Source organism: Lactuca virosa, chromosome 5 (genome assembly GCF_052849685.1).
Source record: "Lactuca virosa cultivar CGN04683 chromosome 5, Lactuca_virosa_CGN04683_v6, whole genome shotgun sequence".
NCBI classification, from domain to species: Eukaryota; Viridiplantae; Streptophyta; class Magnoliopsida; order Asterales; family Asteraceae; genus Lactuca; species Lactuca virosa.
Window position 1 is genome coordinate 92613486 of NC_136430.1, and position 13027 is coordinate 92626512.

At 36.4% G+C, this 13027-nt stretch overlaps 1 protein-coding gene and 1 pseudogene across 3 annotated transcripts; one reads left to right on the forward strand and one right to left on the reverse strand.

Moving 5' to 3' along the window:
- Positions 1 to 6681: 6681 nt before the first annotated feature.
- Positions 6682 to 7113, reverse strand: LOC145111476 (uncharacterized). The gene has a single exon (XM_079047747.1). It carries the CDS (start codon positions 7111 to 7113, stop codon positions 6682 to 6684), a length of 432 nt encoding a protein of 143 aa, XP_078903873.1.
- Positions 7114 to 11203: 4090 nt separating this feature from the next.
- On the forward strand, positions 11204 to 12710 carry LOC145115791 (zinc-finger homeodomain protein 2 pseudogene; annotated as a pseudogene). Of its 2 annotated transcripts, none has more exons than XR_013711708.1 (2): positions 11204 to 11509; positions 11643 to 12710. The product of XR_013711708.1 is annotated as a zinc-finger homeodomain protein 2 pseudogene, transcript variant X1 (transcript). The 2 variants fall into 2 exon arrangements; XR_013711709.1 differs by having other exon boundaries at positions 11205 to 11509; positions 11681 to 12710.
- The last annotated feature ends 317 nt before the right edge of the window (positions 12711 to 13027 follow it).

The window sequence follows — 13027 nt, forward strand, 5'->3', positions numbered from 1 at the left end:
TTTTACTCCTGAGTTTCCGGTTACTTTGGCGAATCCCTGTGGTGTCAGATAGCTGGTGATTAGAAGCTCTTGATTCAGAGTTTTGCCCGCTTAATTCTCAGTTTTCATCGGTGTGTTTTGTAAGTTAAGCTACACTTATTTTATTTAAGTGTAACTTTTAATTATCGTTATAGTTGTTATTATGAACCTATAATTAAGATTTATCAGTGATTCCAAGTCATTATACAGATTAATCTACTTACATGGATGATGTCTATCCTGAATTTAGTGGGTGTTTAAAGTGAGATTTCCAAAAAGTATACTTTGTATACCAAACAGACCTTACCTCCGATATAATCCTACCTACTTGTTCCTTACTTGATAGATCTTGATGTAGACACCAGGATTAGTGAGAAATCTAGACTATAATTATTATAGTCACCAGGATTACGAAACTAGAGTAAGAATTAGTACTCTATGCGTCTAGGTCTTTTCAAAGTGCGAAGCGAAGAACTGTCGGAATCATCAATCACCCACTTTGTCATGTGAGTGCATAGTTACTTTCAAACTTACACATATATACAAGTATTCTAAATTTCTTAAATGTTATGTGCGCTGTCTTGATGTGTTTAATATATATGTGCAAGGTGATATAGTTATTATTTAATTAAACTATATACTCCCTTCGTCCCAAAATTATTGTCCACAAACAAAAAATACACAGATTAAGATAACATTAAATACCAGTAACTTGATTAAATGAAATGACAGTTGTACCCTTTTGTTGCATTTAATTTCATCCTTTTGTTGCATTTAATTCTATGGTATGTTAACTAATAATGAGGGGTATTTTGGTAAAAGAGATATTTATTTTTAGAAGTAGACTATTGATTTGGGACAAACCAAAAAGGAAACATGGACTATTAATATGGGACGGAGGGAGTATATTTTATTATCATTAATAATATGACTGGGTGGCAAAGGGTTGTGTGAAATAACAAATGAGAAGTTGTGATAGGACTGTGTGAGAAATCTAGACTATAATTATTATAGTCACCAGGATTACGAAACTAGAGTAAGAATTAGTACTCTATGCGTCTAGGTCTTTTCAAAGTGCGAAGCGAAGAACTGTCGGAATCATCAATCACCCACTTCGTCATGTGAGTGCATAGTTACTTTCAAACTTACACATATATACAAGTATTCTAAATTTCTTAAATGTTATGTGCGATGTCTTGATGTGTTTAATATATATGTGCAAGGTGATATAGTTATTACTTAATTAAACTATATACTCCCTTCGTCTCAAAATTATTGTCCACAAACAAAAAATACACAGATTAAGAAAACATTAATTACCAGTAACTTGATTAAATGAAATGACAATTGTACTCTTTTGTTGCATTTAATTTCATCCTTTTGTTGCATTTAATTCCAAGGTATGTTAACTAATAATGAGGGGTATTTTGGTAAAAGAGATATTTATTTTTAGAAGTAGACTATTATTTTGGGATAAACCAAAAAGGAAACATGGATTATTAATATGGGACGGAGGGAGTATATTTTATCATCATTAATAATATGACTGGGTGGCAAAGGGTTATGTGAAATAACAAATGAGAAGTTGTGATAGGACTGTGTGAGATAAATCCGTGTCTACCGTGTCTATCCAAAGTACTTTTGTACTGTCGTTCTAAACCAAAGTACTATTGTACGGTCGTGCCTGCCGTGACTATCCAAAGTACTACTGTACTGCCGTGCTTATCCAAAGTACTATTGTACTGTCGTGCTTATCTAAAATATTATCATATTGCCATGCCTAATCATTTAGGAAATGTAGATACATGCTAACAAAGGTCCTTTAAGTAAGATCCCTCGAGATCATCATACTAGGATTAGAAAGTGATGATAATAGTAATGGGATAATTGGGGATATTTGAATGTAGAAGAATATGTAATTAAATATTATAATATTGTGGGTTGAAAACCATATGTACTCACTAGGTTTCCTAACTGACCCACTCAGTTCCTTGTATCACAGGTAGCTATACGAAGGTACTTGATATTTGGATCTGACGAGAGATTAGAAGAAATATAGGCCATTAGATATTGTAAGCCATGTAATATCTTCGTTATTCTTATGTTTCTATATTGACGATGATATCCCGAAATTTTTAATAAAACAACATTTCTTTGGAATTACTCGGTAATAATATTTTCACGTTATTGGGAACAAATTCCGCATTACAATTCTTTAAAAAGGATACTCCGAAATGAAATAAGCATAATTAAATCGGTTTTTTCTGACCGAAAAATTTGGGATGTCACAAAAATCACGGTGTTACTAACTAGGCATTCCCAACGCCTAACCCATATTTTCACATGTATTAAGGTGGTAGTAGCAAATGAGGACTTAGAGGATAACTTGGGATTTAAAACTCACGATATTATGTGGTTACTTAAACTATTGTTTTGATATTGTGATTGTTTAACCCATGGGTACTTTAATTTGCTCAACTTTTGTGAACAATACCTAAATTCCATACCTAATGACTTTGAAATGTTTTAAAATGATTTAAATATCAAACCAAAAATAAGAGGTGTTACATTTCCTATCATCCGCAAACGAATGGAAGAATGGTGAGAAAGTCATTGAAAGATTGGGTGTTATAACTTCTTTTGTTAAGTTTTATTATAATCGATCTTCCACTTATGCTATTGCATTCACATTATTTGAAGAAAACTATGGATTAAATACTCTCACCCTTATTAATATGATACAACTTCCTAAGGGTAGTGAGGTTCACTTTAAGGCATCAACTCGAGCTAAAGAAATGTAGTAGATTCATGAACAAGTTTAAGCAAAGATTGAGCATGCCAATAACTTGTAAAATAAAAAGGCCAATAAGCATCGCAAAAAGGCTCTCTTTGAACGTGGATATCTCGTCTGGTTACACTTAAGGAAACAAAGATTTCATTCAAATAGAAAAAAAAAACAAGCTAATGGAAAGAGGAAATGGACCATTTAAGGTGTTGGAAGGGAATGGTGATGATGCTTAAAAATTGTAGTTGCCGGTGGATACAAACATATAAGAAACTTTCAACGTTGGGGATCCTTCTCCTTACCTTGGAGATACTTCATCCAAAGATGTGAGAGCAAATCCTTCCTAATCAGAAGAGGTTAATGTAGAGGCATCCATCTCATTTTCATATAATACAATACCAATCTATTTCATATCTTCAACTTACCTTGGTCTTCATTCAAATTCTTATTTTAGGTTCGAAACACTTAAGGGAGAAGTATATTTTCCTGTTAGCCCAAAAGAGTTACATAGTCTTCATAATCAACCTATTAATGCTTTCTTAATGGGTCTTTAATAATACTTTAATTGCTTTCCATTTTTTGATCTTTCTTTAGTGTTTTCATTTTCCACGAGTTTTGTTTCATTTTTCACGTGTTTTGATCAAAACCTGTGGTGTTTCAGATTTGAGCCTCAGGAAGAAGACCCAAGTGAAACGAATGAAGTCATCAACTATAACCAGTATGTACTTCTTGCGATGGAGACTGGCTACGGTAGATGGACCTCAGAGATCAATATGCAAGAGTTCTAAGGTTTCAGAAATTGATGAATCAATCACTAGTGGATGGCTTCCCTTTGATTGTTTACCACACTCACAGGCTGGGCAGAGTGTATCGTTGTTGTACTTAAGAATTGGGAGACCTCGGACGAGTTATCCAGTGACAAGGTTGTTGATATACCGAAAGTTCAGATGAGCCAGCTTGCGATGCCACAACCAGCTGACTTCGGATACTACTTTGGACAGAAAGCACAACTGCGTTTTCCCAATGATCAATGAGACATCCAAAGGATACATTGTCCCTTAGGACTTAGATTTTATGAAGCAGGTGCTTCTATCACTTGTCATGATGTAGCAGTATTCATTATCAAACTCAACCCGATGACCTGCTTTGCATTGTTAGCCTACACTTATGAGATTGTGCTTGAGGCCTTCTACGTAAGCAACCTTTTGTATTGAGAAGTTCCCTATTGTTAATGCACCGTAACCTCGGATGATACCGTTTGCATTGTTACCAAAGGTGACATGTCCTCCATTACATATAGGCCTGAAATCCTGAGGGTATTCTAACCTTCCGGTCATGTGCAAGGAGCAGACACTATCGATCAGCCACTCCTCTTCTTGTTCCTCCTTGCACAAAGCCTAAAAATTACACGGTTAGTTTGGGCACCCAAACAAGTTTGGAGCCCGGGGTTACAAGTGAATTCTTCCTAAATGCATGAACAGGGATTGTGGGGACAGGTTTCGTATCAACTTTAAGACCTAGACTGGATGTTTTGAGGTCTTTTGAGAGTTACGAGGTTTTTGAAAGGTCCGAGGTTTTGAGTGATTACGAGGTCTGGGAGGATTGCGATGTTTCGGAGGATTACGAGGTTGGACTTGATTTGGCCTTTTCTGATGATAATATCCCAAAGTAAGATTTTTCTCATTTAGCCAGACACTGTACCTTGTCAGCGGTCCAGAGGGTGTGGTGTGAGGCTTGTGACCAGTCCAAGAATGAGATTTGACTGAGTTGCCCTTGGGATTTGGAAAAGTTTGGGCATTAGACTTCCTCCTAGGTTTTGATCTTTTGTCAAACTGACGTGACTTTAAAAGTGTAGGAGTCGGCAAAATTCCTTTCCATTTTGGGTCATCTGAGGAATAGTTTTAAAAATGATATCTATGAGAAGACTTGACACGCTTTTGGGACTTGTCAGAAGGCTTTGAAAAAACTTTTGGAACCGTACATTCCTTTTTGTCTGTTTTCTCGATTGGAGTGTTTTTTGAAAACTGATTTGGGATAACATGTTTTTTAGGACCCTTTTGTTTTGAGATTTTGGTTTTGTTTTTTGAAAAAATTTCCCTATTTTTGCCCCGAGATTTGAGTTCCTCTTTGAAAGCCTGTTTTGCCTGAGTTTTTGGGGAACCGCAGTCAGTGAGGTTTAACTGCGGTTTCCTGGAAAAATTTGACTCCTTTTGAAAACGAGGACTTGAGTCATTTGAATTAGAAGATACAGGACTTTGAGAGCATTAGCCATATTCAAAATTTTCTATGGGCAATTCATAAGGAATTGGCTGAATGGTCACAGTGCTTTTGACTTCGGTCTGTGGTAAAGAGGATTGAACTACCGCAGAGTAAGTCAGAGATGGTTCCTTAGTGGGACACCTTATGGATGGTAATTGCGGTTCGAGACAGCAGTTTGAGGGACTGCGGTCTGAGGGAAAAATTGGACAGTTCACAAGAACTTCGGGTCCTTCCACAAAGATTTCCTCATTGACAACGGATGAAGCCTGAGAGTTGGGATAAATTGTGCCAATGATGGGTATTTGATCACATGGATGATCCGAGGTTTCAGGAAGAATTTCCTCGATGACACAATTATTACTCAGATTGTGAAGTCTACCGAAGTGGGCTCTAATGTCTTCGGGATATGTTTTTTCATTCACTGGGAAGTGAAACTCTCGGTCCGAAGGGACATAGGGACGGTCTTTGTTAAATCGGGGTGATGAGTCTTTTGCGGTGGAGTACCCATTGGACCAACCCCAATTGTATGTATTGTCTATGGTTCCATTATTAACAAGATTTTCAATGGCTTCACTTTCAGTAAACAATTTTTCGATTAATAAGTTCAAACGTACAATTTATTTTTGTGCTAGATCCTTCTGATCAAAAGCTATTCCTAATTGGGTTTCACATAACCTTTTTGCATCCTTTTCTAACACTAGGTCTCTTTCTATCATGGCCACTTTGAGTCTTTTGTCTTCTAGACGTCCTATTACATGGAACATTTCCTGGGATGCTATGTTCTTTTCATCTAGGGCCTTGTTATAGTATGAAAGGACGGCAACACAAGTGTCATGAAGGTTGTCAAGGAATGGTTGACAATCATGCATGCTATAATGAAGAGTTTGAATCATAAGTTTTACATGTTCGATTATGCTAAGAGTTCCGTCTTTGGCCATAAAGCAGTAATTCTTTTCCAGCTTAGTCGATCCATCTTCGTCAGCAGTTGCCAGCATGCAAATCTTACCCTTGCCCTTGATGTTGAAGTCTTCATCTTCATCCCCTGATTACCATACTTGAGGATCTCTTTACACCTGGGCTACATATGCCCTTCCTTTTTCCTTATCATCCATCTCCAGTGCCATTCGGAGATAAAAGGCTTTGTCCTTTACTACATTGGCTTTACAGTCTTTAGCAAAATGATTCTCTTTGTTGCATTTGTGACAAATGACCACATCATTTTTAACTTCGGTTGAGGGACCGGAGTCAGTTGGCTTGACAGACTGCGATACCTCCTTGGCTTGATGAGCATTCAGAGGTTGCGGAGATTGGTGAGGGTGTTTTGAGTATCGAGGGTGATTGTTTTGAGGGTTGAAGTTTATGTTAAAGGGAGGTTTGGTGAACTGCTGATTTTTGCGAAAGGAGGTTGGAGGTAGTCGGTTGAACTGTTGACTAACAAGAGCAATATCATTTTGGAATTCCTCTTCATCATCATACTCTGTGTCCGCTTCGTAAGATTGCGATAGGTTTTCATAGGAGAGAGAGTATGGTTGAAAAGTTATGCTTTGCGGAGATTGAGCAACAAGAGCAAGCGGACCTCCGAAGTCTGCATAGTCTTTGAACACAGTTGATTCATGTGCTTAGAGTTCTCCATACAGTTTGAAAAGAGAGAGTGAGTGAATCTTCCTATCACCTTGGACTATCATTTTCGCGGTAGTCCAGTGTTTTCCCAAACCATTAAGAAACTGAAGATTAGTTTCATGGTTGCTTCGGACAGTGCCAGCGTTAGATAACTTGGTAACAATGAGGTTGAATCTTTTGAAGGAGTCCTCGAGACTTTCACCCGCATGAGCTTTGAAGTTATTGAAATCGTTGAGTGCGGTGGTGAGCTTCTTATCTTGTGCCTGCTCAGAACCTTCATATAGGTTCTTGAGAACATCCCAGATCTCTTTGGCTGACTTGCAATTGATGATAATGTCGAAGTTGTCAGGAGCAACTCCGCAGGATATTTCATAAAAGGCAATTGCATCACTATCCATTTTATCAAGATCATCCTTAGTGGGACGATTCATGGCAGGTTGACCTCCTCCTAGTCTGGCTTGAGCATTTTCGGCTTGAACTGGAGTAAGAATAGGGACATGAGGTCCTTCTTCTACAGATCTCCACACATCTCGTCCAAGTCTTCTTAGATATCTCTCCATCCTTTAGGACCAGTGATGATACTCATTTGCCACCAGTATTGGAGCTCTATTCGAACCTCCATCACTGTTGGAAACATTGAGTGATAATGCTTGTGCCATATTTCCTTGTTTTTGAGAAAGATTTTGTTGTATTTTTTTAAGACAGAAATGAGCTTCAGTGGTATAGAGGGCTTTTCAAAATCAGAGTTTTGTTTAAAAAGCAACCACTTTGGCTCTGATATCAATTGTTGAGAGAAAAACTTTTGAGAAACACACTTGAACAAACGTTTGAACAAGTTATATAATGCAGAATAAAGTTTAACTCAAAGGATCATAAAGCTCAACAATAATAAGAAGTTAGAGTTGTTAGATAGTTAGATGATTAGATGCGGAAATGTAATTGCGAAAATGTAAGGAAATATAAATGACAACAAGTTATATATCAAGTAAACACTAAACTGATTCTTAACAAGGTTTGCAACCAAACACTAGTTAGTAGATGTGATTAGTTTAAAGTGATTGAAGTCACAAGGACTTGATCCGAAGGAGAGTTGAGAGTTAGATTTTATAAGTTCAGAAAGATCTTAAGGATAAGAGAGAATTCTGAGAGTAGGTAGTGAGAGAAGAGAGATGTGATAAGAGATGTGTTTTTCATTAGAACCGGAACACCCTATTTATAGAGTTCCGAGAACATACAGTAGAAATAAACAAAGACTATAATTGAAAAGAAGTGTCCATGCAAGGCACACTGGACAATACATTGGAAATACATAAGTTAAAAACTAAGTCTTTGTTTCAGATGAGGTTGTTGCGGATGGCTTCATCATTTCTCGTTGCGGTAGCAGATACATCCTTACGGTAGAGAGGAGGACTTCGGATTGAGGTTTAAGAGGGTCACTTTCTTGATTCAACAACGATGATATTCCGAAATTTTTAATAAAACAACATTTCTTTGGAATTACTCGGTAATAATATTTTCACGTTATTGGGAACAAATTTCGCATTACAATTCTTTAAAAAGGATACTCAGAAATGAAATAAGCATAATTAAATCGGTTTTTTCTGACCGGAAAATTTGGGATGTCACAAAAATCACGGTGTTACTAACTAGGCATTCCCAACGCCTAACCCATATTTTCACATGTATTAAGGTGGTAGTAGCAAATGAGGACTTAGAGGATAACTTGGGATTTAAAACTCACGATATTATGTGGTTACTTAAACTATTGTTTTGATATTGTGATTGTTTAACCCATGGGTACTTTAATTTGCTCAACTTTTGTGAACAATACCTAAATTCCATACCTAATGACTTTGAAATGTTTTAAAATGATTTAAATATCAAACCAAAAATAAGAGGTGTTACATTGCCTATCATCTGCAAACGAATGGAAGAATGGTGAGAAAGTCATTGAAATATTGGGTGTTATAACTTCTTTTGTTAAGTTTTGTTATAATCGATCTTCCAGTTATGCTATTGCATTCACATTATTTGAAGAAAACTATGGATTAAATACTCTCACCCTTATTAATATGATACAACTTCCTAAGGGTAGTGAAGTTCACTTTAAGGCATCAACTCGAGCTAAAGAAATGTAGAAGATTCATGAACAAGTTTAAGCAAAGATTGAGCATGCCAATAACTTGTAAAATAAAAAGGCCAATAAGCATCACAAAAAGGCTCTCTTTGAACGTGGATATCTCGTCTGGTCACACTTAAGGAAACAAAGATTTCATTCAAATAAAAAAAGCTAATGGAAAGAGGAAATGGACCATTTAAGGTGTTGGATGGGAATAGAGATGATGCTTAAAAACTATAGTTAACGGTGGATACAAATATATAAGAAACTTTCAACGTTAGGGATCTTTTCCTTACCTTGGAGATACTCCATCCAAAGATGTGAGAGCAAATCCTTCCTAATCAGAAGAGGTTAATGTAGAGGCATCCATCTCATTTTCATCTAATACAATACCAATCTATTTCATATCTCCAACTTACCTTGGTCTTGATTCAAATTCTTATTTTAGGTTCGAAACACTTAAGGGAGAAGTATAATTTCCTGTTAGCCCAAAAGAGTTACATGGTCTTCATAATCAGCCTATTAATGCTTTCTTAATGGGTCTTTAATAATACTTTAAATGCTTTCCAACTTTTGATCTTTCTTTAGTGTTTTCATTTTCAACGAGTTTTGTTTCTCTCAATTTTCTAGCCCTATATACAGGGTTCTAAGTTGTACTAGCAAATCATCTTTTAAATAATGAATTTACAATAACTTATGAAGTTGTTTCTTAGTGTTCATACACGAAAAAAGATGATTCTTAGTTGTTAGTGTGGTGTTGTTGTTTTATCACTATTAACATCAATATTCACCAATTTGGTTAATATGGGTGTTGTTGAAGTACCTTAACCTTAGTTTAATCAGGTTGTTTACTTTTTCCTTCATCATATCCGTTTTCTTTTCTCGTCTATCCACTCATCTACGTATCAAAAGGCATTGTCATATGCCAACCCACTGTTTGTCGATGATCCTCATCTTATATGGCCGATAAATGGGATATCTAAGTTCCAATTTTAATAAAACAAGTAGTCTTTTCTGAATAATATTTTTTATAACTACTAGATAAGTAATTTGTAGTTCATGGTGTTCTAAACACCAAACAAGTACACTAGACTAATACTATAAAATACTGGCCTTTTCAAGGCTTGACCCAAACTCATTGTTAGGAGTTATATCTACATTCAATTTGAATTTTAGCACCCTTTATGATCTTTCTAATTTCATTTTTGTCTTTAGTTGTCGTGGATTGGTTGTGTTTCCACAATTGATGCCTCTCACTACAAATAAAATTTTAGTTAGTAGGATATAATAAGAGGCTATTTAATGGTGGATTCTATAAGCATTTATAATTTTGATAGTTTTTATAATATAAATATTATTTCCTCATATTAACGTTCATGTAAAATCATTAGGTGAACAAATAGTGACTTGCTACGGTCAAGTACAAGTTCCTATTTCGAAATAACACTATAGATTGTGGATTGATTCCACATATTTAAATGCCACTCACATTTATATGAAAATAATACATAACTAAGAAATTATATTCTTTTTGAACGTAAAAGCTATCATACTTCTACTAAACTAGTCATAATATCATTTATATTTCGAACGAGACTTGAACCTTCGACATCAAAGAAAGATGACAACACATGATATTGTTAGGCTAGGAGCATTAACTACAAAACACATACCAAATAACAAAAGGTAAACCCATTTCAGAAATTTTCTTAGGATTTTTGACCGGGGTTCACATTTTGGACATTGTGTTTTATGATTTTTTGAACTAGTTACCAACAACGAGATGTATAACCTAAGATATACATAATACCTATGCTTTTTTAAAAAGGCTGACCCATTTGGAAATGTTTTTATCACGTTTCAGATTGGGGTTTTCATTTTGGACACTAGATTTTTTGAATTTTAACTACCAAAATGTGGACATCAAGAGTTTAGAACTAACATGGTTTACCGTAATATTTTCCAACTACAAATCTATACTTCTTCTTTTTTAAATGCATGAGATAATGCTAAACACGGTTCCAAGGTGTAATGGGTATCATATTTCATATGTTTCTTAAACACGAGACCACTTAAATGGAAGGATATACATGGATATCAGATCCCGAAAGGACTCATTTTCGATTCGGTTGACATTTTTCTAAATTACAAAATTTGGATTATTTTGTATAATCCTACAAAAAACATGTCGTAACATTTGTGAACATCCTTATATTTTATCTATTTAAAACAATAAAACAACATTATGGGTTAATATATATAGTCCTAAATATATAAATACGAGCAATGATAAAAATTTAATAATAATGTTAATGTGGTGATGGATTTTTCTCAATTTCATGTAAGAGATGTGTAGGTTTCCTTTTTCCAAAGAGAGATTATTTATGTGTAACTCAAATGCTTTCTTCTCACATGTAGTAGAGTTAAGCATATTATGTCATCTTTCTCTTAGGGTTGAGTTGTTTCCCACTCTCTCTCTCTCTCTCTCTCTCTCTCTCTCTCTCTCTCTCTCTCTCTCTCTCTCTCTCTCTCTCTCTCTTATTCTAACTTCATCTTAGGCAACCAACCTGTCTCTTGTTGCCTTCATACTTGTCCTGTTGGAACCTCTGCAACACCCCTCTCTCTCTACCACTTTTCTTTCTCTCTCTAAACTCCATGAAAACATCACCATAACCTAAATCATCCAACCTCCTTCTGCTGCTTCTCAGGTAAAGCTTCTTGTCTTTTTAGGGTTGTATACAACTTAACACATTTGGTTTCCGAGTTTTCAAGTGTAAGTTAGAACTGCATGTGTTGGGTTGTTTTGTTTTGAATCTTGTTGATAATGGAGCATGTTTTTAGGGTCTAATTTAAGAGTCATTAATGGCGTTGAGTGGCAGTGAGAAAGAGATAGGAATGCAGACTTCGTCTCCTTACAACAACAATCACTTAATTAGGGAATCATCTTCTGAAACGGTGGATCATGGGTTGGATCCAGATCGGTTTCCCGGCACCGGAGCTTCGGTTACACCGATATCAGTCGGATCTAAGCTGCTGAAGTCGCCGCTGCAGATGCCGAGGTACAGAGAATGTCTCAAGAACCATGCTGCAAACATGGGTGGAAACATCACCGATGGATGCGGCGAGTTTATGCCATCAGGAGACGACGGAACCCTAGAAGCACTCAAATGCGCAGCGTGCAACTGCCACAGAAACTTTCACCGTAAAGAATATCCCACCACCAGTCCCACAGTAGGTCCTTTCCTCCAGCTTCCTCCTCCGTTACCCTCCCCATCTCCATCACCATCATTCCACCACCATCACCACCACCACCGTACCCCACCTGCAATCTCCCTCCACCACAACCACAACCACCACCACCACCCCAACTGGGCTTCCTCCATCAACGCTCCACCTGTCAAAATGGCTTTCGCGGGTAGCGTCGGCGGTGCAGCCACTGAATCCTCCAGCGAGGAGCTTAATTTTACGGCGGGGGCAGTTGCTCCGCCTTACGGCGTTGCTAAAAAGAGATTTAGAACTAAATTTACACAAGACCAGAAGGAGAAAATGCTGGAGTTCGCAGAGAAAGTTGGGTGGAGGATCCCAAGAGAAGATGATCCTGAAGTTCAAAGGTTTTGCGCAGAGGTAGGAGTTAAAAGACAAGTCCTCAAGGTTTGGATGCATAATAATAAAGCCACTTCTGGGAAAAAGCTACTTCAAGATTCCAACGAGAGCATTAATTGATTGTACTGTACAACCCAGTTATGCATAAATTTCGGTAGAATGTTCAGTACTCAGTAGTGTGTATATGACCCGCCTACTCCTCCTAGGTAGAGACAGATGCATCTTCATCTTCATCGTCTTCTTTTATTTTCATTTTTTTGGTTGGGTTGAATTTTTATCAATGTCTTTTTAATTAGCTTATTCAAATTCTTCCACTAGTAGTAGTTTCTTTATATGATTATAGCTCTACTAAATTTTTTTATTTATTTAAAAGAAAAAAAAAGAGCAGTATTTAATCAGGGAATTGAAAAAAGATTTTTAATTTAGATTTCATTGGGATTGTCCAAGCTATATTCTTTTAGGTTTTCAAGACCCTTATGAAGCTACTAAATAAAAGTTGTTTAGAACATGGAAGTGGAGTGGAGTACAAACCCTTTTACCAGTCTGAAAGTAGGGTACATTATGCTTCTCTTGTTGTACATTATGCTTTTCTTGTTGTACATTGTTATGTAGAGAGACAGAGT

What these genes read in the sequence shown, in the direction of transcription:
- LOC145111476 (XM_079047747.1), bottom strand. Translation starts at nt 7,113, where the DNA reads ATGAATCGTCCCACTAAGGATGATCTTGATAAAATGGATAGTGATGCA.